At 53.7% G+C, this 23,983-nt stretch overlaps 1 protein-coding gene across 1 annotated transcript; it reads right to left on the minus strand.

Moving 5' to 3' along the window:
- Positions 1–871: 871 nt before the first annotated feature.
- On the minus strand, positions 872–22,921 carry IGFBP5 (insulin like growth factor binding protein 5). The gene is made up of 4 exons (XM_082484323.1): positions 21,955–22,921; positions 3,202–3,428; positions 2,936–3,055; positions 872–2,522 (listed from the first exon to the last, which is right to left on the minus strand). Exons 1-4 carry the CDS (start codon positions 22,283–22,285, stop codon positions 2,391–2,393), a joined length of 810 nt encoding a protein of 269 aa, XP_082340449.1. The 5' UTR covers positions 22,286–22,921; the 3' UTR covers positions 872–2,390.
- Between the last annotated feature and the right edge of the window lie 1,062 nt (positions 22,922–23,983).

A 23,983-nucleotide genomic window follows, 5' to 3' on the forward strand; every position in this document is an offset into this window, starting at 1 on the left:
CAAACCAACCCTGCTCCATCAGCCCTGCAGAGCCCAGAGGGGTCTCTCCCTCAGCCCCAGCACCCGCCATGCTCCCCTTCAGCATCACAGGGGTCACCTCGCTCTTGGGATTTTTCTGGGAGGACAGATCTGCTTTTGGTGGCAGCCCCTTCTTTTCCGCAAGGGAAGATGCCTCACCCACAGCTCCAAACACGCCCCACCAGGTCTCTGTGGAATTCCATCAGCAAAACTCGCCCCCACCATAACTCCAGGGGAAATAACTGTGGGCATCCAGTCCTGCCCTCAACTGGGGCAAGTGTCCTGGGGGGGGGGTCCGTGGAATGCTCAGGGGACCGATGCTGTGCCATGGGAGGCTACGAGGGTGACCAATCCATGATGGAGAGGAGCCTCTGCCGGAGCCCCTCAGTGCCAAATCCCCCTTGTCCCATCCCTGCTGGCGGGGAGCCGGTGGCACTGCAGAAGACCCCTTTTCCTCCCTGCCCTTTGGGCAGTGCTGGCTGCCAGCTCCAGCTGCGGCGATGGGAAGTGGTCCCCAGTGGGTGCGTGTTTGCCCACTGGGATCGCAGCCCCCAGACCCCACAGCTTGCTTTCCTTTCCTTCCTTCCCTTTGCTGCAGGATCTCCTCCCAGCACCAACACCCTGGAGACCCTTGTCATGGGGAAACGAGAGGCAACAGTCCCAAAATCGAACGTAAAAACCAGAAACAACAGAGAAGTCAGGAAGGCAGCTGAGGGCTGTCCCAGCACGCCTGAGGCAGTGGGTCTCAGTGGCATGGTGGCTGCTGTCACTCAACAAGGAGCTGGATCCCCGGTGAAACACGAGGTCCTGTCGCAGGATCTTGCTGCAGGGTGGCAGGAATCAGCCATGGCAATGTAAGCAGTATCCTCAACGTGAAAAGATGGAGACCGATGTTTTCCTACCCATGGGAAAGGCTATAAATCGTCCTTAACAAAAATCCAAGACAAAACAAAGTGTAGGTTTGGGTTTGTTTTTTTTTTTCCCCCTGGAGCAAACCACTTTTTTGGCTGTGAAAAAATAAAATAATAAAAAAAATCTCCATAGTTGGTCTTCCTCGTGGCAGCAAAGGGTGGTGAAGGATTTTGGCCCCGATCCCCCTGTCCCCACATAGGGATGCTACAGTCTGGACAGTGATGGAGTATCTGCGGTGTCGGTTCAGATGCAGCCCTTGGCGTCGGCAGGGCCCTGATCCCACGGGCACCGATGCTCCTCCGGTGCTTAGTCCCACAGCTTATTATTCTTTTTTGGGAGGGGGGCAGCATCTCTCCCCCGGCTTACAGTTAAGCCCTCCAAATCGCAGGTTTCAAGGTGAAGTTTTACAAGGAGGAAAAGCCACGTCCGTGCACACGCACGCTCGCACACACACACATGCACAAAGGCTTCCACACCTGGATGGACAACGGTCAGAGTTCCGCTTGTCGAAAAAGGTTTCTGACCTCCCGTTTGAGAGGAACCGGATGGAGAAGGACATCTTTCCTTTATGGGTGATTTCTTTTTGAAGTCCATGAGTATTTTTGAGGGGGTATTCGTGCCGTTGCAGGAGCTGTGTTTCCCTCCCCGGCTCATCTCCAGACTCGAAGCCAGCAGTCCCACTCCTCCTCCTGACGTGTCAAAATCTGTCTGGATCCGGGGCGGTCGTTTGAGACTGAAGTCAAATCAAGTCGACTCGAGTGAGTCCCAGCGATGTGGGCAGGAGACTCTGGAGGACAGAAGTGAGGAGCAGGAACACTGGTGGCCGCAAGGTTTTCTCTCAAGACCCTTCAGAAAATGACTGGCTAACCCGGAAAAAAAATAAAAATTAACCCGCCCAAAACCCGTACTGGAAAATCACCAACTGGGAGAGCTTCCTACATCGGGGTGGCCTCTGCTCACGGCAGGGGGATGCGGGTGGCGCTGGGGAGAGGCGCAGGATGGCAGAGCGGCCGCAGCTGGTTTGTCTCTGGCTCTGTCCTTTCCTTGCTGAGTCCTTGTTGTCAAGAGGCTGCTGTAGATTCCGAGTCCTCAGTTTCTTCAGGATTTGTTTTTCTCCTTTCTTTTCTTATTTCTTTTCTTTTCTCTTCTTTTCTCTTTTCTTTTCCTTTCTTTTCTTTTTTCTTTTCTTTTTCTTTTCTTTTTTCTTTTTTTCTCTTTTCTTTCTTTCTTTTCTTCTTGCTTTTCCTTTCTTTTCTTTTTGCTTTTCCTTTCTTTCTCTTCTTTCTTTCCCTTTCTCTTTTTTTCCCTTTTTCCTTCCTTTCTCTTTTTTCTTTTCCTTTCTTTTTTTCTTCTTACATGAGATGAAAGGAATCGGAGTCCCGGGGCGCGGGGAGGTGCAGAGGGGAGGGTGGAAGGGAGCCTGGGTAGGTAGTGATGGGGCGGAGGGAGGGGATGCGACTTCACTCCACGTTGCTGCTGTCGAACGCGTGGCACTGCAGGTCTCCACTCAGGTAGTCAGTCCCCGGCAGCTTCATGCCGTATTTGTCCACGCACCAACACAACCCACGCTTTCGGCCTCGGGAGGGCTTGCACTGGGGAGACACCCAAGGGCAGAGATCAGGAGATGCCCACCAGCCCCCGCGTGCCTCCCTCGTGCTGGGGATCAGGATCAGCCCTGCGCTTTTGCCCCTTTCACCCCAGTGATACAATCCCCCGGGTAGGACCTAGCTCCTGCTCTCTGCTTTCAGCACATCTCTATCCCTGCTGCTACCCCAGCCTGGGGCACGCTGACTTTTCCTCCTCCCACACCAGCTCCGTCAGGATGCTCACCTCAGGCCAGATGGCACTTGGAGCCTTCAGCAAGGCCACCCACCACCAAAAACGCCTGGAGATGCTCACAGCACCCTTCCCACCAGCCCAGCAGAGGAAAAACCTCCATCCTTTCCATCCAGGGCAGCAGACCCTCCCTGTGTGAGAAGCATCCCTCCATGGGGCTCTTGCTTACCTGCTTCCTCTTGTAGAAGCCCTTTCGGTCGCAGTTGGGGAGGTGGACAGCACGAGGGACCATCCGCTGGCTGCTCTTGAGCTCCTGCAGGGATGCCTCCATGTGCCTGCGGCAGGGGCCCTGCAAAGGGGTAGAAGATGGAGCATGAGAAGGGGAGCACCACTCAGCAAGCCTCCAGCTACAAATGCCCCCAGGCCCCCTGTCCCCCCTGCCACTGGCACCTGCTCCCCACGGGAGCCCCGTGGAGGGCAGGCAAAGGCACCCACCAGCTCAAACTCTTGCCGGAGCTCAGGGATGACAACGCGGGGGTGCGCCGTGTTCTCAGCCATGCCCACGAATTTGGCCAGGGTCAGCTTCTTCCGGCGGTCCTTCTTCAGGGCCTCAGCCTTCAGCTCGGAGAGGCGCCCATGCTTTGGCCGGTAGGCCTTGGGCGGGTAGGTCTCCTCTGTCATCTCTGATGTGGTTGGCTCCTCATGTTCTCGAGACTCCCGTTCTGGAAGGGAAGAGGTACCAAACCGTCAGGTCTCCATGAACTGACTGGGGCTTGCTTTTGCATGGAGAGCCTCCTGCCTGACCCCATAGGACATCTTTGCACCAGGCAGGACGGGAACAAATAACCAAAGAAATCCCTTTCCCAGCTGCTGCCTACAGCCCTGGCTTTATCCCACTGTGTGGGACTTGGCATGGCTTTTGTGTGACCCCCGAGCTCAGGACAGGAAGGTGTCTGAGGGCATGGAGGAGCTGGGGGTCAGGATGGGCTTTTACATAAAAGGCTCCAGCTTTGTTTGCAGTGTGTCAGTGGAGAAGGACTGGTGGGAGGGTTATCCCACACCCAGAGAGGACCAGCTGACACACAAAATGTGGCAGAGAAGCCCCTGTTTAGCCATGGTGAGAGGTTTAAGTGACAAATTCACACCCCACCCTGCCCTGGCAGATGCAAGAGCAAAAGCTACGGATGCTTGGAGACAACTCCAAAGTCAAGGTCAATCCCACCGCAAAGCCACCAGGTGGCTGGGCAGACACTTGGGCAGCGATGTCGAAGACGCGGTTCACAAGTGCAGGGATCTCAAGGGTTCCTCAGCCTGCAACCCCACGTTCACGGGACCGAACCAGCCCCTGTCCGCTGGCACACACTGAGCAGCCGGCAAAGCCTAGGGTAACGCTGCCGAGCGGTGCTGCCTGACCATAGCTGCCACCGATAGCACTGACGGCAAGGGAGGAGCGGGTTTAGGCTCTGTCCATGGCAGTTGCCTTCCTATAGACCGCCCGGATCGCCCCAGTGTGACCTGTGCCGGCAGGATGCAGTCAGGATCCCTGCGTGGTTATATATAGGAGTGAGCTGGTGACAGTCTAAACTTAGATGACTTGTGACATTTAGTACAGCCACCAGAGTGAAAAAGGGTTATTTCTGGACTAAATTTGAATAGACTTCAAAGCTCCTGAGGCTCCCGGTCTCCCAGTCCCAGGTTCCCAGCAGCCCTGTGCTGATGGCAGGTTTGTGCTGGGGTCGGTGGTCAGGAACATGGCAACCCACCGCGGCAGGAGTAAAAGCATCAGAGCGGCTGAAATCCCTCCCTGCACGGTGTCTCCCACGACTTCGATGCCCAGCGAACCCAGTCCATCCCCTCCTGCAACCCTACAGTGAAGACAGCAGGGCACCAATTTTGCCTCTCCTTGCAACATCACTGTTGGGACAAAAGAAAAAGGCTTAGGATGAAAATAAAAGTGGATAAGCCCACCCCCTATCCCCTCCCCAACGAGGCAAACAGGAGTTTTCTTGCAGATGTACAGCTCCCTGGAGCCCAGATGCACCCCGGGGGAAGGAGGATGGCTCTGCCCCACCAGGCTGCCCAGGGGTACCCGGGGGATGCCCGGCAAGTCGGGGATGGACGCGCCGCTCAGCAGCAGATGGCAGCACCAGACTGTCACACATACCCCCAACGGGGTGGCCTTGGAGGTGGCCACGGGGACAAGCTGGTCGCTGGACCCCCAAGCCTGCCACGGTTGCCAGTCTCCCCTCCCTCCTTGCCAAGGTGGACCTGCTCTCTCCCAGCAAAACTGGAAAGTTTTCTACAGCCACTTATTTATTAAAGCAGCTCCTTTGTTTTTCTCTTTCCACAAGAACAGAACTGGGTCAGCACCCCAGACCCAGCACCATCCTAACTGCCCACAGTCCCCCGTCCACCATCCCCAGGACTCGCACGTATCCCCAGGGCAGGATCCTCTTGACATCTTGCCCTATGATATTTGTACGTTTGGGGTTTTTTTCTTGCCGCAGGACTCGAAGGGCCCCACAGATTGGGGCTCCTCTATTATAAGGGAATGACACACAAGGGATAGGGAAGAAAATGATTAAATTGGGAATGATCTTATACCTCAGGAGATGACAGGGTACAAGGTGCAATAGAAGAGCATCCTTTGCCACAAAGATGTTGCGGCAATCCGAGGTCCAAAAGGAAACTGGACACATCTGCAGTGACTAAGCCCTTCCACGGCAATGAAACAAGCTGTGATCTGTTCCAGGAATCCCCTCTGGCACCGACTGCCAGGGACAGGATGGACATGGCAAAGCCAGGGCATCTCCCTAAACTGCCTTAGGGTAATTAGGGGGAGGGGAGGATTCACACTGGTGTGGGCAACCCTACAATAACACAAGAGGGGCACAGCTCATCACCTCTGCAATAACAAACAGAAGAGGCACAGCTACCTGGGCAAACCTAAAACAACAAACAAATGGGACAAGGCAGTGAGAAGCCAGTCAGAAAAACAGCACGGGGTGTCCAGTCCCCTGGACCGGTGGTGTGACGGGTGTTTGCAGCGGCTCAGCCCGCTCACGTGGTCAGCAGCTTCAGCTTCTGCAAACACCTTATTTCTCTGCCTCCTGCAAGCTGGCAGCGTGGGCTGGGAGCTGGGGACTACCGCGGAGCCCTTTTGGCAAGGGGAGATGGGAGCTGTGGCAGCCCAGTGCTTGGCAGAGGGAGGTGAGGGCTGGCGTGCACCGAAATCTGCCCAGCTCCCAGCCCACGTCCAGCTCTTCTTGCAGGATCGAAAAAGCTCCTGGAACTCCTTCATCCTCCCCGGCACGCACAGGTACCTGCTCAAGTAGTGATCCAACAAGGGATGGCTGTGGTGGGGGTCCTCCATCTGCCACTCAGCTGTGATGTCTGGTTTGGGTCTTTATTTCCCAGTGAGAACCCCATAGATGCCTTGGAGGGATCCCTTTCCTCCACCCTCTGATGACTTCTAGCCTAATTTCCTGCAGCAACAGGGCTGAAGCGGTCCCTGCTCATGCACCTGACTGTCTGTTCCCTAATTTGATACTAACAAGCCAATTTTGACAAACTGAAGGGCAGAAGTCTCTGACACACAAACTCCTGACAAGCTCTGGGCAGCTGGTGAGGGACCTTTCTGGTGCCAACATAAGAGGGAAAGGCAGAGCTGGGGCAGACAGCACCCACGTGGTCCCCCTCCTTCGTCTCCTGGCTGGCTCATCCACATCAACCTGCAGCCGCCCGCTGCAGCCACAACCAGACACCCACGTCAGCATCTCCAGAGCCCCTGCACCCACCTGCCCATGCTCACCCACCAGCTCATTCATTAACCTCCATCTGCCACCCTGGCCTGGCTCGTGGCAGGCAGCGTTGGCACCGCTGTGCGTCTGCTCCGGAGGAGACGCCGGCAGGAGCAACGCCCAATTTCCCCAAATGAACCCTAATTGTGCCTGTCTGAGACTCAGGAAGGAGGCTGGAGTTCCTCCTCCCTCGCTGTCAGGATCTGGCCCGCTGCACAGCCCCTTCCCACCCACTCCCATCCGCTGCGCCAACCCGGCGATTGGGTTTCAGGCAGGCAGCTGTTTGCAGAGGCAGAGCGCGCTATGTCTCTGTATTTCAGCTGTGGGCACAAAGCATAGGCAGCAATGCCCTACTCACCATGTCCCCAGCTGGGGGACAGTGGGAAGCAGGAGGTGGGTGGCTCTCACACCTCCATCCCTTCTGCCCACTCCTCAGGAGGAGGTGACCTCTCAGCAGAGGTCCCAGGCTCGCTGGCCACACAGAAGAATGACATTGCTGGCTAAGCTGAGGATGTCCTGCTAGCCTGGAGGTGAGACCTGGGCTGTAGCCACTTCAAGGGGATGTTGACCCTACAGCCAAGGCAGGAGATGATTGAACTCAACTCAGAGCCACCCCATGGCTTCGTGTCTGGTCCTGGTGCCACAGTGCCCATGAAGGACTCGGGGAAAGAGTGGCAAGCATCTGAAGATGCTCCTGACACAGGTCAGTCCTGAAGGGTTGTGCTGTTGATGTCCTAATTCATGCAGGCTTCCATGAGCCCTGGGCGGCAGAAAATACCAGTAGCAGAGCGTGGGCTGTCCTCTGCCTTGGGGCTGAGGGCTTAGTGCCCTCTCCCCGCACCAGGCTGGCCAGAGGGAGCTCCATAGTAGGAGCCGTTTCCAACCCTTTCACCGTGCCCCTACAAAAGGGACACGGAGTAGCAAAACACCAGGCACAGTTTCTGGGAACCTGCAAATCGCTCCTGTCCAGCTGCCTGCTGTCCTTGACAGACATCCCGTGCACCTTCTTGCACCTGGGCCAAAACCCAGCCTGGGTGCTTCCGTGCTCCAGACGTTTTGGACACGTGTGAGGTCCTCACAGGGTTGGGGTGTGTGTTCATGCGTGGGTGCGGGGCGTGTGGGAACACCACCTCCCTGCCTGCTGACATGACAGAGTGGAGCAGGAAGCTTTTTCCAAATGGCTAGGAGGCTTGAATTTTCGTAACACATTTTCATCGGTTTCTGGCAGGAAGGTAGGAAAAGTATCTATTGACGGCTGCTGCTAATGATCCGTGCTTGTTACATCCACAGCCCACTGCTAGAGGACTTGCTGTCCTGTTCAAAATCCCCCCCCCCCCCAAAAGCCACACACACCTAAGAAGGAAAAGCTAAACAGCCCTCTTGACTATCATCATGATTATTATTATTTACAACATGAGCATAACGTAATGCACCACTTAAGCAGGAAGGTGTTGAAGAAAGACTTAACGGGGATCTCAGTTAAACTTCTAGCACAGGAACGATAGCAAATGTCACTGGTGGAGACCTTGAGAAGTTGCCCAGTCCTTCCTCTGCCCCCAAACTGGGCCATCTCTGTTCAGAGGTGCTCATTGCAAGATGGCAATTAAGGCTTACATTACCCAGGGCTGAAACATTGCTGCTCATAGAGCAGCAAGTGTCTCCTGCTAAACAGCACAGTGCAAAGTGCACAATGTCTCTGCTCTCCACTGGAGGAGGATTTACCCCCAGGATGAAGTACGACCTCCCAGTACGCCCATGAAGGGAATATGCTCAGCTGCAGGACATCACGAGCGTCCTCCCCCCAACCCTGCTGTTCCAATGGGCTTCTTGTGATTTTGGGCACTGCTGGCAGCTGTCTTTGGAGGACTCCAGTTTCTGTCCCATCACTGCTTACAACAATGTGGTGTTTCCCAAACCTGGCTCGGTGATTTCTGATGGTGTTGAGGGATATTAATCTTCTTTAATAGACACCTTGGCTTTCTTTTTAGGGGGAGGGAGAACATTTTGGGATAAGACACCTAGGCAGCCAACGCTGGTGACAGAGAAGGGAAAAAAATTACAGGAGAGGCTAGGGGAGAGAGGGAGGGATTTTTCTGCAGTTCCCATCAATCAGGACTCTGAAGAGCTAATCAGAGCCAGATGCAGACACTCCCTCCGAGCTTCACCCATAACAGCAGCTCCCCAGCACAAACAGCTGCAGACTCCTATCTGTGGTGGCTCCATTATCTGCCCAGCCCCACGCCGGCTTCTTACGTCTTCCTGATGGACTTTACACGTACACGCAGGCAGAGGCAATGATTGCTGAAATCAATGTTTGTCTTCTTCCCTGTACCTGCTGGCGGGACGGGATCCTCCCATTTCTCCTTCCTCCCCTATCCGTTATGGTACTGGTTCTTGCTGGGCACCGCAGAGCAGTTTCCCTGGGCTCCCAGGGGCCGGGAGAGGAGGAATGTCAGTGCTGTCCCTGAAAACAACTTTTGCACTTCCAAATCACGTTAGAGATGTACCTGTTTTTCTTCAGATTGGATCTTATACAGGAAGTCTGAGCTCAGGTCCCTGGCTGGTAAAAACCCCCATCGTGCGTTTCCCCCAGCTGCCCTCCCCACTTGTCCTCACTCCAGAGGAGGGGATGTGCCTGACCTATGCCGAAATCTCCTGGGATGGGCAGGCAAGTTCCTCCCCAGCCTGGACTTCCACCTGTGACCATGATGGGAAAATAAAAATCCCTCCCTCCTGGTCGGCACATAGGGAAAGCCGCTGTCTTTGCATCCCAAAAATGCAGGCAGGGAAGGGATAATGCAGGCAGGGAAGGGATGCAGAGCGAGGAGAGTCATCTCATCTCGCACCCTTTAGCAGCTGGAGAGCACAACTGAGCACAAGCATTCCTGAGCTCCCCAGAGGCTGCCGGGATCAGCCCAGGCTGAAGGGAGCCTTCACTGCTCTAACGAAGAACAGCTCGTTTACGTTCCTGTCTCAGGCGCAACCCCCCAGCGTGGCGGTGAACGACCCACAGCCCCACGGGGGTGGGCAGCAGAGCCGGCCCGGGCCGGGGTCACTGCTCCAGACCACCGCCCCGGTGAAGTCAGGCGGTGATCTCAGGCGGCCGCCCAGCCCGAGGCTGTCTGGCACCCACTGGAGGAGAAGCAGCCAGGGCCGGGGATGCAGGCCCTGGCCGGTCCCTCCGCTAGCCCAGGGCGTTGGCTGCCAGAGAGCCAGCTGCAATGTGCCTTGGACTTTCGACGAACTTTTGTGCTTTGGTGGGGACTCAACAGCAGGCCGGCGCGGCTGGTCTGGTGGGGACTGGCGAGGGAGCACGCTGGTGATGCTCGCAGGCGATGAGAGACTGGGAGGAGACACCAACCACACACCGAGAAGGACAGAAAAACAGCAGCCCTGCTTGGACTGCCACCCCACCTCCCCCCAGGTCCCAGCAATGCGCAACAGGCATTTACGACAGATCTGTGCCAACTAACGCCCGCCCACTAGCACAGAGGTGTTGGGGCTTCGCTGGATGGCTCAACTCCACGTCTAAGTCATTGCAGAGATGCTGCACCCTCCAAATTGTGACCAGCCCCATCATTTGGCTTGGGCACCGAATTTTAGGGTGGAGCAATGTATCTCTGGAGGCTGCAGTGTCTCCTCCTGTCACTCCGATGGTCTCACTTAGGCCTTCCAAACATCTGAAGTTAAGAAAGATAAATCCCAGTGCCTCTTCAGGTCTGGTCCCCTTGCAGCCTGTGGTGCAGCTCTCATGGGCGGCAGTGCCAAACTGTTTTACAGGCACAAGAGCAGTGGTAATAAAACCCAGACCCTGTTTCCTTCACTGGGAATTAGGTATTTCAACAGCTGCTGAAGGCAGCAAATCCCCTTTGTGATTTTCAGAGTGTGGAAGGAAGTCTTTAGCAGTCAAAGCATCGTGGAGCACCCACAGAAACACCCACTCTTGCCTCACCATGCCCAGTTCCCTACCAAAGACATAAGATCACAGTCCAAATAGTCCACAGCCCAAAAGCCACACAAGCTTTTGGAAGAGAGCTCCAGGGTATCCCAGTACCTTAAATCCCTGTGACAGCACGGTGAAAGTTGCTGGGACCTCACTCTCTTGTCCCACAGAGACACCTTTTAAGAGAAGGATATGGATCAGTGGGACCAATATCAGAGAAGAGATGGAAAAGCAGCCAGAGGGCTGGAAGGACTCAACCCTAGGTTAAAACTTATCCCCATTTTACTAAGCCAAGGCCAGTAGGATGCTTGGGAACAGCTCAGGAAGACCTGAAGAGCCTCAGAGAGGGGATGGAAGAGGGATGTGCTATACTGTGGCCTTTTTAAGTTATTGTTTGGGCTTTGCTGAACTAGCCTGGAAGAACAGCTCTTTCTCAGGAGATTTTTGTCTCCTCAGCAGAAACTGCGGATGCAGATTCTGCTGCATCAGCCAGGGCTCACCTGCAGAGCGTGAATATCAGGTGCTTGGGCTGCCCCCGGGTTCACATAGGATTCATGGGAAAGGGAGATGATTGTCCTGATGACCTCGGTGTCCTCATACAGAGCTGGATGGGGGAGAAATGCAGCTCAGCATGTGGGAAAGGAGCTCTCAAGGGAACCAGCTCATGTTTTGGTCTCCTCTGAAAGCACAGGGCCTATCTGTAGGAACGGATCTCTGGGTCAGCACCACTTCTCCGCAGTGACAGTGCCGCGGAGGTGGGAGAGGTACAGCTATGGGAACGTGAACCGTAAGGAAGGATCTGCCTTGCTGTGTGCCAAATGATACTTTCCTGAGCTGCCCTTCCTTGCTGCAGCCACAAAATCAAACTACCTGGGAGCAACTCTCTAGAGCAAGGAGAAAGGCAGGTTTAGAGATGGGGAGCTCCCTGATGTAAGCTCCTTCCCTGCACATTGCTAGCTGTTAGTTCAGCAGGCTCCAAGTATCTACGCTGTGCTGGAAGAGCCAAGCTTGGGCATTAGCTGGAGGGCTGGGCTGGTTCTGACTGGGGACGTAAAAACAAGGACTGGGGCTCGGTATTGGCTTTGACCTGTCCCTTTCTCTCCAGAGGGCTCCTAAATCTGGCTACGATCAGTTCCCCACAGAGGCTTGGGAGCTAGCAATGCATTTACAGGACACATCAAGTTCAGGTGAAGGTCTGGGCCTGTGGTGGCCAGGCAGCGTGGCCAGAGACATGGGGTTCTCGACAACTATTTCAGTGCAAGAGGGAACCCAAAATGTCTAACCAGTAAAAGATTTGGGAAACTTTCCAGAGTTTCTCCTTCCAGTAAGGTGATGAACAAACATCCATCCATTACAACTAAATGATGCTGACATGCGCCATCTTGCAAAATTGCAGGCACTCTGTTTCTAGATAGCTGCTTGTATCAGCCTGACATTTCCTGAACAAAGTTATCTTCCAGGGAACTGAACTGGCAAGTGGAAGGGAAGGAAGTATTTCAGGATTAGATTTACATCAAGAAGCTCCTGTTGCTGATGCACTGTTGATAGGAAGATAAAACATATTTCCTTCACATCATCTGGAGACTACAGATGTTGCCCATTCCATATGCTGAAACTGCACAAGAAGCTGAGAGCTGAATTGAAGAATGACCCAGAGAAATCTAAATAAATCATCTTTCAATATCATAGTGACCAGAACATATTTTTCCTTCCTGGAAAGGATGAAATCATTCAGTCTTTCTTAGTCTCGCATCTTTTCCAACAAAGCCACCCTAGCGGCAGATCCCATCGGTTGTAATAAAGGCAGCAAAACACCAGGCTGCCAAGGAACTAAAAGCAGAAAAGAGCAAAGAAGGAAAACTCAGGGAAGAAAATTGCATGACAATCTCTGCCTAACTGACAGTAATCACGAGGAAAATCTAAAGTAGCTCCTGATAAGCATTGTTTAATTGTTTACCAGCAGGTTCTCCATGGGGTTTTTCTGTGGCAAAAAGACAGGAAAACCCTTCCTAGAAAGCAAACATATATTCAGGTCTTCTGAATGGAAACAAAAGGGTGTGAACTGCTCCTCTGGCCACCGGGTGGGAAGGGATCACCTGAAAAACATCTCACTATGTCTTTAGGAATGAAGAAGGAGTGATGGGTTGGAAGAGAAGTCTAATAGCATCCATCAACTATCACTATTGTATGAGAAAGAAAGGGACAAGGAGGAATTCTTTGGGTGGAGGTCACTAGGAAGGAAGAGTAGGTAGCTTTGCCCCCTTGGACTACGTGGGGCCTGTCTCTAAAACTCAGCAGAAGGCACGTGTCAATATACATGAGATGTCAAGAAACCTGGACTTGAAAGCAAGATGCTGCCAGGATGCTGATCCCATTTTGATCACTGAAACCCAAACGTGACAAAACATAGTACAGCTAGGTGCTAAGGCCTTAGAAGGAGAGCCATAACCAGGAACAGTGTTGCTGGCAGCCATCAAAGGCTGGGATATCACTGTGGATATTGCAGCGTTTCAACCTGAGAACAATGTGCAGTTCAGAGGAAACCTCTATATTAAAGAAGATGATCCCAAGAAGAGGATATCCTACCAGAGATGTAGCCACTACAGTTTATGCTAAGCTCTCTGACCTGCTTATGGATGAAAGTGACTTTTGCCTTTTAGTCAGGGTTTTGAATCTGATTTAGTTTCATAGCAAGCAGAAGATTTTACCAACTGGCCTACTGGAACTGAATCTGGGAGAGGCTGCTGCCACTGCAGGCTGGTGGTCTCCATCACAAGGTCCATCCTCACTTATGTTGTTGAGGGTCTCAGCCTCAACAGCAGCCAGTAACTAGAAGAGCCAAGAAAGCCAAACCCTTTGCCCGCCCCAGAGAGAGGTGAAGGCACATCAGGTGGAGTCTGGAGGTGCAGACGAATGTGTCAGGTGCTGGACGAGAACTGGTCCAACACCACAAGTATTTCAGGCGTGCAGCTGTGATTGCAACCTCCAGCCTAGCCTGGATTAATTTCTAGGCCTTCAGCCTGACTTTCACAGCTCTGCCTTAAACCAGATGGAAAAGATCTGTGAGATCATCCATTGCTCATCTTTGTGTCAGCACCAGATGACACATCGTCACATGTACCGTCTGACCTGACTTTTATGAGCCCCAAGTGATGAGATTTCCACCTCTGCCCTCAGGACTCCCTTCTACTTTCTTAATGGCTCCTTCTCTCTGAAAGCCTTCGCCTGGAGTAGGCCTGGCCATTAGTTAATCTCTCAGTCAACCTAAGCAGTACCACGAAACAGTACCAGAAGTTTGATGTTCACGCTCTGACAATATTGATAAGCAGAAAACTTGCCCAAGCTTGATCCTAACGGATGACTTTTGCGTCTCCTAGACATTTCCCTCCCTGCACAGTACCGCTGCATACACTAACCAATTCCCTTTGGTCCAACGTGATACGAAGATGCTTTGCAATGTTAAAAAAAATATCACGGGTCCCTTGATGGAGCAAAGGGTGCAGACCTCCATTTTTGGGTCTGAAACTCCAAGACAACTGATCACCCTTTGCCACAGGTCCGGAGCCTGTCTGGAATCATAAAATCCCTGTGGTGCTTTGTTGTTTTTCCTGCAACCTCAAGCCACCTCTGCTATTACAAAACCAAATAACTGAAAATTGAACTGGTTATGAAATGATGCAGTAAATTTCACCGGTTTCCACTATTTCTTCAGGAAAGCAGGAGTCACAAGTCAAAGCAAAGTGACTGTACGTCACTTTGTGTTTAGACATTATTAAGATGTATTAAGACATACATGCGGCTGTGGCAGCACCATAATTGGCTGCTGGACAGGTATAAGACATGCAGTCTCTCCCTAATGAAACTTTTTTTCTTTTCCAGCATCTCCTTTAAATTAAAAAGTGAAAGCAAGGTTCCATAGTTGTTCACTGGCTTATTTAACTAACAGATTTTCATCATTAGTCCAATGCATAACATCTGATTTCTTAAGCATGAATAGTAATTGGGTCTGTTGATTTATTGTCTTCCGAGGATGAATCCCATCTGAATTTGGACAAAGAAAATATTTCTACTGCTTTTCTACAAAAATAATTATGACTTTTGGCCAAGTTTGCCCCCAAAGTTACCTTTAAGATACTTTCCCTCTCTTGTTTAGCTAGGGGATCATTTCCTTAAGTATCTGTCAGGATTACCTTCTTGCCCTTAAATAGCAACCAGACCAGTTATCTCCATCAACGTAACAATTACCTCCATCAGTGAGGCAACATTGTCCATTCAACAAGCAAACAAATCAAACTGCAACAACAGCCCTCAAGGCAGGCAGCTGCTAGAAGCCTTCCAATCCTACTGAAGCCAACGGTGTCTTCTGCTTTGGTGTCACAGTCCTTCGAGGATGGAGGTAGCCATCTCCTATGAAGGGCATTAGGTCCCTGAACGCCTATGATGCTCTGGGCCTAGCAAGAAGGTGCTCAGCATCTTGCAGGATCAAGCCCTGCCAGGCTAATATGGAATGATGTGCTAGTTTGCTGGGGGTTGGTATTGACACCTCATTTCCACATTCTGTGTGAAAGAGGCAGTACCAAAAGGGTGAAGGCACAGGGAAAAATTATGGGACTATCAGAGGGGTCTGGAGAGTGAGGGCAATAGTAAGAGCAAGGCTTTACGTAAACACAGACACAAAGTGCCCACTAACTCCACAGGCATAAATTTAAGATGCCTCCTCAAGGTTTAGCCTGTTGACCAGACCGTTCCTGCAGCCAGGGAGGCTTGGACCTTCCTGCAGGCATAGCTGAAGGCAGGTGTGGTCTCCCAGCCAGAAGCTCATGGTTAAAAGACATGGACTGATGGGCAGTTAGCACACTTATCCTGGAAACATCATAGACAGGAGATCCACCAAAACATGCTGAGAAATGGCTTCCTTGAGAGCAAATTTGCCCACATCAAACCACTGAGAGTCCCAAATTTCTGCAAACACATTACGCTGGCTTCCACTGGGATTGACTGTGAGCTGTGGACTGACATAAACACTAAGGGGTCTGTGACCCATGGGCAACCCTGCACATTACGCCGGGGAGACCTCCCATGGAGGCTCTTGCTAAATGGGCCTGGGGGTCCAGGTCTTAGAGGATCGCAGCACATGGGCCAGTGTTCCCTCTCCTCCTCTCCAGCAGAGCCCCCTCGTGCTTTTGGCTACACCTGTCCTGAGGATAAACAGGTAATACCTATCTTTTTACCTGTAAAAAATCTCCTTACAAACGACTCGGTGGTTATTATGCTGGCTGCCTGTGAGCTCACCCACGCCAAACTCTTTGGGTCACCTTTGACCTCTGCATGCACCATGTCTTCAAGTCCTGCTGCTTTCTCCTCCTCAACGTTGGAGGTTGTTTCTCCTGCCCTCAGCACATTTGCCATATTTTCCCACTTCAGTTCTTCTTTCCCACTTTCCCGAAGGCCAGTTGTTGCTGCCTGGGCAAAGAGAAGTTTGTGGGGTCCCAGTGCACTCAGTGCCCCTGGCACCGTCTCCCCTGTTGATGCCACCAGGCACCGCTGCCCCCAGCACGTGTCCTCCAGCCCTGCCATGCGGCCAGAGGATCAGCTGCCCTCTGCAAGCCACAACCTATCCGCACCTTCCCTGGGATATCTCTCGGGGTATTTAATCAACATAGACTTAGTCCATTCAGAAAAAACGATCCCACCTCCAACCATGGAAGGTGAGTTCGGATCCACACAGCTGGCTGGGAGGAATTATCTTGCCTCTATCTCCTTCCTCGCCTCCCCTTGTTTGATATGCTCACCTGCTGCACCTCATTTCTCAGCCCTCAGTGGGAGGATAGAGTAAGCCGGTCTGGATGCCAATATCTGATCTTGACGGCAAAATACTGATGTGCCAATCATAAGCAGATCCACTGCACCTAAACGGGGTTTGCGTGTGCTGCCTGGAAACTGTTCTGCCCCCAGAGACGAAAATGCTCCGCGTTGTGTGTTTGCACACATTAAATGTTTGTGCGGGCGGGCGTGGGCATGTGAACATGGGTACATGTGTGCGTACGCTCACATGCGTATCATCCCTGAGCATGTCAATCCTGCTGCTCTGCAGCCCACACCGAGGGGCAGGTGTGCATCAGCCCAATTCGGCTTTTATTTGTGTCCGACCTTGAATTTGCACTACTAAGTGTGCGGTAAAAAAATAGGCAGGATTTCCTGTGCCACGGGCCCTTTTATCTCCCCTGTGACTTAGCATAGGTGAAACGAGCTGCGACTGTTCTCAGCGGCTCAGCCCGCTGAGCAGGGGAGGATGAGCCCCAGAGGGGCTGAGGTTCCTGCCCCCCTTCCCAGACTGCTCCCAGGCTTTCCAGTTTGGGTGAAGAGCACTGGGAACCGCCACCACTATAACAGCTCCCGCAGCTGCTGCTACATCTGCAATGCCTTTCCATCCGGCGCGGGTAAAACTTCCAGCAGACGTTAGGAGGAAGCAGAGCACCGCGCTCCGTGCGAGGCAGCGCCCGCTCGATGCTGCTTCTCCTCTCCTTAATCCCCGGCTGCCCTGCCACACTTGTGCCAAACTACACCACCAAAAGAAACCAGGGACTGTCCTGAAGCTGGCACAAAACGTACCCGAGCTCTTCCGAGCTCGTACCCTCTCTTCCGAGCCTGACGGGACACCTCAGCCCGCAGTCATGCAAACACTTCCAGTCGTGCACGACTGCATTCACGCCACCGACGTGCCAAAGCTGCGACAGTCATCCGGGCGCAGGATGCCGGTGCTTCAATATCGACGGGAGGAGGCACGCAGCCTTCCTCCAGCATCGCTCAGGTTTGCAAGAGGCTCCCATTTAAGGCCAGCCCCTGTTCTCGGCTGCAGCGGTGCAGGCTCTGGGGGGGCTGCCTCCATTCACCTGGAGCGGGTCCAGCGCTGCACCGGAGCGCGGGACCAGCGCTATCGCTCATGCACGCACGCACGCACGCACGCACGCACAGAGCCACGTCTTTTCTCGGGTGAACTCTGCTGGCACCCAGCAGGAATTTCATTTGGATCGACTACTTAATATTCTCCCTCCTTCCTTAGAAACCAGGCTGCCGAAAAATCTTTCCAGCCAAGGCCCCTCCTTTCCTGTTTGAACCACCCCATCCCTCCCTCCCCCGTACACACACACCGCAGAAACCCGGCTCTCTTGCTGGCACCTGATGGATTTCACCCGCCTTTTTTTTTTTTTTTTTTAATATAGTGTTATTGTTGAAACTTCAGATCAAAAGAAAAATGGAGATTTTCCTGTTTCGGATCGGAGGCTTCGCAGGCCTGTTGCTACTAGCTTTCACCTTGACAGCTCGGGAGCTGCTTCGCACAAAGGACCTGCCGCTCGCTTGCACCAGCCGCATCCCTCCCCGAGCCACACATGTTCCCAAGCCGGCGCGTCCCATCCCAAGCGCCCTACTCCCACGACCCCTGCCCTAACCCTCACCCTTGCCCCGGACCTCGGCGTGGGGTTGCCCACCTGCCCCCCATCCCTCGCCCCTCAAGCCCCGCATCCCCGAACAGGGAGCAGAAGAGCGCAGGAAGGAGAAACGGGGGGTGAGGGGTGGTGGGGAATGTGCCGGGGAAGGATAAAGGACTGCACCAAACAAGAGCTGCAGGAAACTTGGGCTCGGCAGCACTCCTCCTCCGCCTACTTCCAGCTGACGCAGCAAAGACGATTTTCTTAGGGCTAATTCTGCAACTCCCCGCTTTCCCCTCCTGGTTATCGTTGGCTCACGGTTTCGTGAGGAAACTTGCCAAGTCTCGCTCGCTTTCTAGAAAGACAGCAGGAATTGAGAGAGGAGAAGGGAAATAGTCGACAATCTTTGTTTTTCCACGAGCCTTTTTAGGGCAGCAGGCTCCAATCTGTGCCCTCCGCTCCCCGGTGCTCGGCCTGACCTTGCTGTCTCAGCAGGAGGAAGTCTGGCGGGAGCACAGGGGAGAAAAATGGAAAGACGTGGTGTATTTCAAAGGAAACCTAACCAAAACAGAGAAAACCCAGAATTCTGCAGCCTGTGCCATAAATGAAGCTCATTCATGTTTTTTTTTCCCAGGAACAGTCAATTACAGCCATGATGTTTGGCTTTTGGTAAAGGACAGCGTCTGACTGTTGTGCCAGGAAGGACTGCAGGGACCGTCCCGTCAGTACCTACACATCCGTCTCCTTAAAACGAGCCTTACCAAAACCCATTAATTCCACACTCGCTTTCATTTCCGACCTCTCAGCAAACCAGAAGCACATTCTGCCCCGTAGCTCCAGCGTTTCTCAGTACCGCTGTGCCCAGCCTACAGATGAGAAAACTGAGGCACGGTACCCGGGAGCATCTTATCCCCGGGCAAGACATCTGGTGTAGAGGAGAGCCAAGCGCGGCCTCCCTGGCTTGGGCTCTTGCAATACCGCTTTTCGTGTCTCCACCTCGAATAGAAGGAGGAAAGCATCTGCGATTTTAAACTTGGCCAGCGCAAGAGCAGAAATAGATAGAAATGCAGTTTGATCTAGTCCCCGCCGCTGTCACATAGTTTATTTCGCAGAGTGCTGATTCTTTCTCAGCGGTTCGCAGCTCAGGGCCAATTTTGGTCATTGATAGATGGGAGGGCCAGGCCAGCTTCCCCAGCGCACGGTCCCCGCGCTGCTGGCCAAACTGGCAGAGGCCAGAAAGTTCAAGTCAAACTTCATTTCTTTCCTTGCCCCGTTGCTTAGAAACATGCCTATGAAAATATACTTTGTTCTCACACGCTACCAGTCGAATGCCAAGGGAGTTTTTCCCCTCTCCCGTCCTCAGGAATTCCTGATTTATTTTTTATTTCTCTTTTGCAGTGGCGCAAATCTCAAGAGGAGCCTGCCGGTCTCCTGCGGCTTCCTGCAGCAGCCTTTCCCATCCAGGCTCACCTCTCGGCCGCGAACAAAACCCGTTGAAAAGAGCCCCCTGCGGCACTCGGGGAGTCCAAACTGGAAGCGCGGGTGGTGCCGGGGGGTGGTGGTTTTGCAACAAACCTGCAACCTCTTTCCTATCCTTCCCCTTGTTCATCCAACGGGTGCTCCCCATCCCAAGGAAACCAAAAGCAGCAATACTATGAGGGCACTGGCCAAAGTTTTCAGTCAAAGCACCTGCCAAAGGACCAGTTTCCTCGGGAAGAGCGAGGCAGGAGGAAGGAAAAGGAGATTCCCGCTGGGAGCCGAGTGCCAAAGCTTTTTTTGGGTGCCTTCAGTCTGCACGGGGCAACCTCGGCCCCACTCTCCCCACCGCCGCTGCGTTTCGGCTGCACAGCTTTGCCTTCTTGACCACACCGCCTGCCTCCCCCCCCCAGCCGCGCACACACAGACACACGCGTAGAGTAAATAAACACCGGGGATGACGCGGTCCGGGATACTTCACATAGCTCCGCTGCCGGCGGGTTATTGCCCGGCTTCCTGGGCTCCACAGCAGGAACGCGGCTCCTGGCTTCACCCTCCGCTCCCGGCGCAGGTCCCCTCCCAGCCCTCACCCCTTCCAGCTCCCCTTCAGGAAACCAAGCTCAGCTTTGCCGTTTCTGGCTGATTTTAGGGGTGTTTTGGGACATTTGTTGTCATTTGGGGGTGAGGGGGCAGTTACACACCCAGAATTTGGGTTTGCGCTGAATGATGGAGCGTAGCAACTCAACCACTGCCTGCGAGCAGCAAAGGGGAAAAATAATAAAAGCATCAAGATTTATTAGGTGCTAGAAAGGAGAAACGGATTCCCATTGCGCGGGTATAAGCAGAAGCTTGCTAACAAGCAAAAATGACTTTTTCATGGACCAAAAAAAGAAGTGGGGGGTTTGTTTCTGGGTTTGGGGTTTTTTTGCCTAGTGGTTCCCCAGTCCCCTGGACGTGTAGATATCCTCCCTGCCTCCCCTTCACCCCGTGGCAGAAATACAGATGTATTTGGAAGAAAATAAGGAAAGTGGCCTTGCACGAGCTCCAGGATCCAGAAATAGGAGTTTTAACGCGTGTCAAAGTGAAGGAGCGCTTTCTTTCGTGCTTTTGTCACGTGCAAGGTGCATACATTTCAGAAGCTTGGCTTTGCACCGCTGCTACCATGCCAGCCTTCATGCTCGCTTTTAACCTTATTCTTTCTGGTTATTAGCAACACCATCGTTATTATTCTTTTTTTGCTTTCACAGGTTCTCTGTCCCAAATGCACCTGCACCACCCCGGGCTAAAACCCATTGCCCAACAAAGATGCCCAGTAGCGGATGGCCGGGAAGAGCAGGCTGTGGTGATCCCAAGGAGAAAGCCAGAGGCTGAGCAGCAAACCTGGGGTGGAGGGGGGGGGCTAGGGGCTGGGGATTTTGGGGATGGGGCAGATGGTCGCAAGGAGGTGCCCTGCCCTCCCCTGTACCTCAAGCTGGAGAGAGCAGCTCGGGCCCCAGAGCAAGGTGGAGGATATGGCGAGAGAAAGGGGTCAGGAAGAGGGTGAAGACAGGGATGCAGGAAGATGTAAAGGATGCAACTGGGGAAGGGCTGGGATGCAGCTGTGACTAAGTGGGTGCACCTGGGTGGTGGGGGAAGAAAAGCTCTCCATCGGGGATGGGACAACCCAGAGGTGATGATGGAAGGGGGGTGGGGGAGGCTGTGAGATGAGGCAACAGGAGGTTTGAGCAGGACATGGATAGAAAAGAAGGATGGGAAAAGCAGCGGGGGGCATGGAAGAACAGCCGGGGGGATGGAAGAGTACCTGCAAAGATGGAAAAGCAGCTCGGGGGGGTGGAAGAGCAGCCAGAAAGATGGAAAAGTAGCTGGAAAGGTGGAAAAGAAATAGGGGGGTGGCAAAGCAGCCAGGGGAAGTGGTGGTGGTGGAGAAGCAGTGGGAAAGCAACCAGGGGTTTGGAAAAGCTGCCGGTGGAGGGGGTGGGGAGGGGAAGGAATGGGGAAATAGCTGGCAAGATGGAAAAGCAGCCGGTGTGCATATACGTGTGTGTGAGAGAGAGAACTATTAGCCAGAATGATGGAAAAGCAGCTGCCGGTGGTGGAGGGGAATGGAAGAGCAGCCGGAAAGGCAGAAAAGCACACGGCGGGGGAGGGGGGATGGAGAGCAGCTGGGGAGGGTGGGGATGGAAAAGCGGGCGGAAAGATGGAAAAGTAGCCGGGGAAGGCGGAAAAGCAAGCGGGGGCATGGAAGAGCACCTGGGAAGGTGGGAAAGCAGCCGGAAAGGTGGGAAAGCAGCCGGGAGGGGGAGAGGCAGGGAAGAGCAGTCAGTGGGAGGGAGTAAAAAAGCAAGCGGAAAGATGGAAAGGGAGCCGGAAAGGCGGAAAAGCCAGCGGAGGGGCACGGAAGAGCACCCGGAAAGAGGGGGGGTGAAAGAAAAAAAAAAAAAAAAAAAAAAAGAAGCAGGCGGGAGATGATGAGTGGGGTGGCAAAAGCAGGCGGGAAGATGGGAAAGGAGCCGGCAAAGGGCGGCAAAGCATCCGGGGAAGATGAGGATGGGGGAAGAGGGGGTGGGTGTGCGGTTGAGGGGGTGGGGGGGTCACTCACCGGCCTTGGCTTGCTCGCGGTAGCTCTTCTCGCTGAGGCAGACGGCGGTGCCGTGGAGCAGGGCGTGCAGCGGCTTCTCCTCGCCCTGCCGGGGCAGGCAGCGGAGCCCGCGGGCGCAGCGCTCGGTGTAGACGCCGCAGGGCTGCCCGGCGGGCAGGGCGCAGGTGAGGCAGCAGCCGCAGCCCGGCTCCTTCACCAGCTCGCAGCCCAGCGGCGGCGGCGGGCAGAGCGACAGGGCTTTGCCGTCGCAGGGCTCGCACTGCACGAAGGAGCCCAGGCAGCGCGACAGCCCCGGGCAGGCGCCCAGCAGCACCAGCAGCCGCAGCAGCATCGCGGCGGGGGGATGCGGCGGGGACGGGGGGCGCGGGGGGCTGCCGCCGCCGGCAAGGATTGGGGGGGGGGACGACGACGACGGGGGACGGGGAAGGGGGGGCAGGCGGTGCTTGCTTTCCGCTTCCCCCTTCGGGGGCAAAAAAAAAAAAAAATCAAAAAATTTTTAAAAATTTAAAAAATTCAAAAAAAGGGTAGCAAAGCGCAGCCCTTCTTGCAGGCGCCCCACTCTGGGGTTTATTCTCGGGGTGCGAGACCCTCCTGCTTTTCTTTTGGCGCTGGGAAGGGGGGGGAGCGTCTAGGTTTGCTTTTTGTCTTTTTCTTTTTTTTTTTTTTTTTCCTCCTCCTTTTTCTCCCTTCTTTCAGCTTTTTCTGGCGTCGAAGAGGGGAACTGCGATCCGCGGGAGCGCAAAAAGAGAGGGGAAGGGAAGGAGGGGGGAAAGGGAGAAAAGCCTGCAGGAGTTGCACAGCCTACAGGTTGCAGGGGGAGGCGGGGGGGAGCAGGGGGGTTTGGGGAGGTGGGACGGCGGTTTCACGCACACAAGCACACGCACACACTCTTCCCGAAGGGCTAGGAGGAGGCAGGTTGGGAAGGGAGCAAAGTTCCTTGAAAACCAGTGTCCTGCTATTAATGCATCAAAGCAGTCAAGAGGGGAGGGGGAAGAGAAAAAAAAAAAAAAACTCAGGAGAAGGAAGAGGGGATGCAAAGCTCCCCCTTCCCTCTCTCTTCTTCTGCAGGAGAAAAAGTCTCTCCCGACGCAGCGAGCTGGTATGAAGCAAAGTTGTATTTCGATCGGCTCTGTTCAACCCTCCCGCTTTCCTCTTCCAAGATTTGCAAAGGAAAAAAAAAAAAAAAAAAAAAGGAAAAAAAGAAAAAAGCCCCCAAAAAGGCAAAACGAAAAAAAAAAAAAGAGAAGTTTTCTGCAAAGTTGGAGTGTTTTGTTGCAAAGTCTGCAGAGGAGCGGTAAAAAACAGGGGGAAAGGGGGAAAGAAAAAAAAAAAAGAAAAAGAGAGGAAGAAAAAAAAAAAATCCACTTTGTAGATCTCCCAACACTTTTCCCCTGGAGAAGTTTCTAAAGAGACTGAATACTGCAGAACAGGCTGTCTTTTAAATAGACTGCCTCTGGCTGCCTGCCAGCCCCTAGCTGCAATTTGAGATCCCAATGACACCTCAGCTTGACTAGGTGCCAGCAGCGAGGGCCCTATCAGTGCACACTCGGGCGGGTGGGGGTGGGGTGCGCAGCTTCTGACTTCTGGGCTTCAAACCCCGGGCAGTGATCAAGGATAATATTATGAGGAGAGACAAGGGGAGGAGGAGGGGGAAGGGGAAGCCGAGGATTTGGGGGGGTGGGGGTGGAAGTTCAGATCTTCACGGTTTAAGCAAAAAGAAAAAGAAAAAAAAAAAGGAGAGAAGTGATTGCAATTGGGTTGCACGGCTGCAGGGGGGGAGTGTGGGAGGGAGGTGTCGGGGCTCTGAGTTTGGGGAGGAGTGGGGGAGGTTGAGTTAGCAGGGCCTGATCCTGCACGCTGTACCCTGTGCCGGTGGGGCAGGGGGCAGGGACACCCTCCCCCATCCGCTGCCTGGTTAGCTGGAGGGTTGGGGACCCTCAGAGAGAGGGGAGCCGGTGCACGCACCATCCCATCAGCTCCAGAGGTGAGCGCAGAGGGGAGATGGCTGGATGCGCCCCAGGGAGCCAAC

The sequence above is a fragment of the Vanellus vanellus genome (assembly GCF_965231255.1).
Source record: "Vanellus vanellus genome assembly, chromosome: 5".
NCBI classification, from domain to species: Eukaryota; Metazoa; Chordata; class Aves; order Charadriiformes; family Charadriidae; genus Vanellus; species Vanellus vanellus.

What these genes read in the sequence shown, in the direction of transcription:
- IGFBP5 (XM_082484323.1), bottom strand. Translation starts at nt 22,285, where the DNA reads ATGCTGCTGCGGCTGCTGGTGCTGCTGGGCGCCTGCCCGGGGCTGTCG. An exon ending in CCGCGAGCAAGCCAAGGCCG is followed by an intron (nt 3,429 to 21,954) that starts GTGAGTGACCCC and finishes CTTCCCTTCCAG; the next exon opens with AACGGGAGTCTCGAGAACAT. An exon ending in TCCGGCAAGAGTTTGAGCTG is followed by an intron (nt 3,056 to 3,201) that starts GTGGGTGCCTTT and finishes ACCCCTTTGCAG; the next exon opens with GGCCCCTGCCGCAGGCACAT.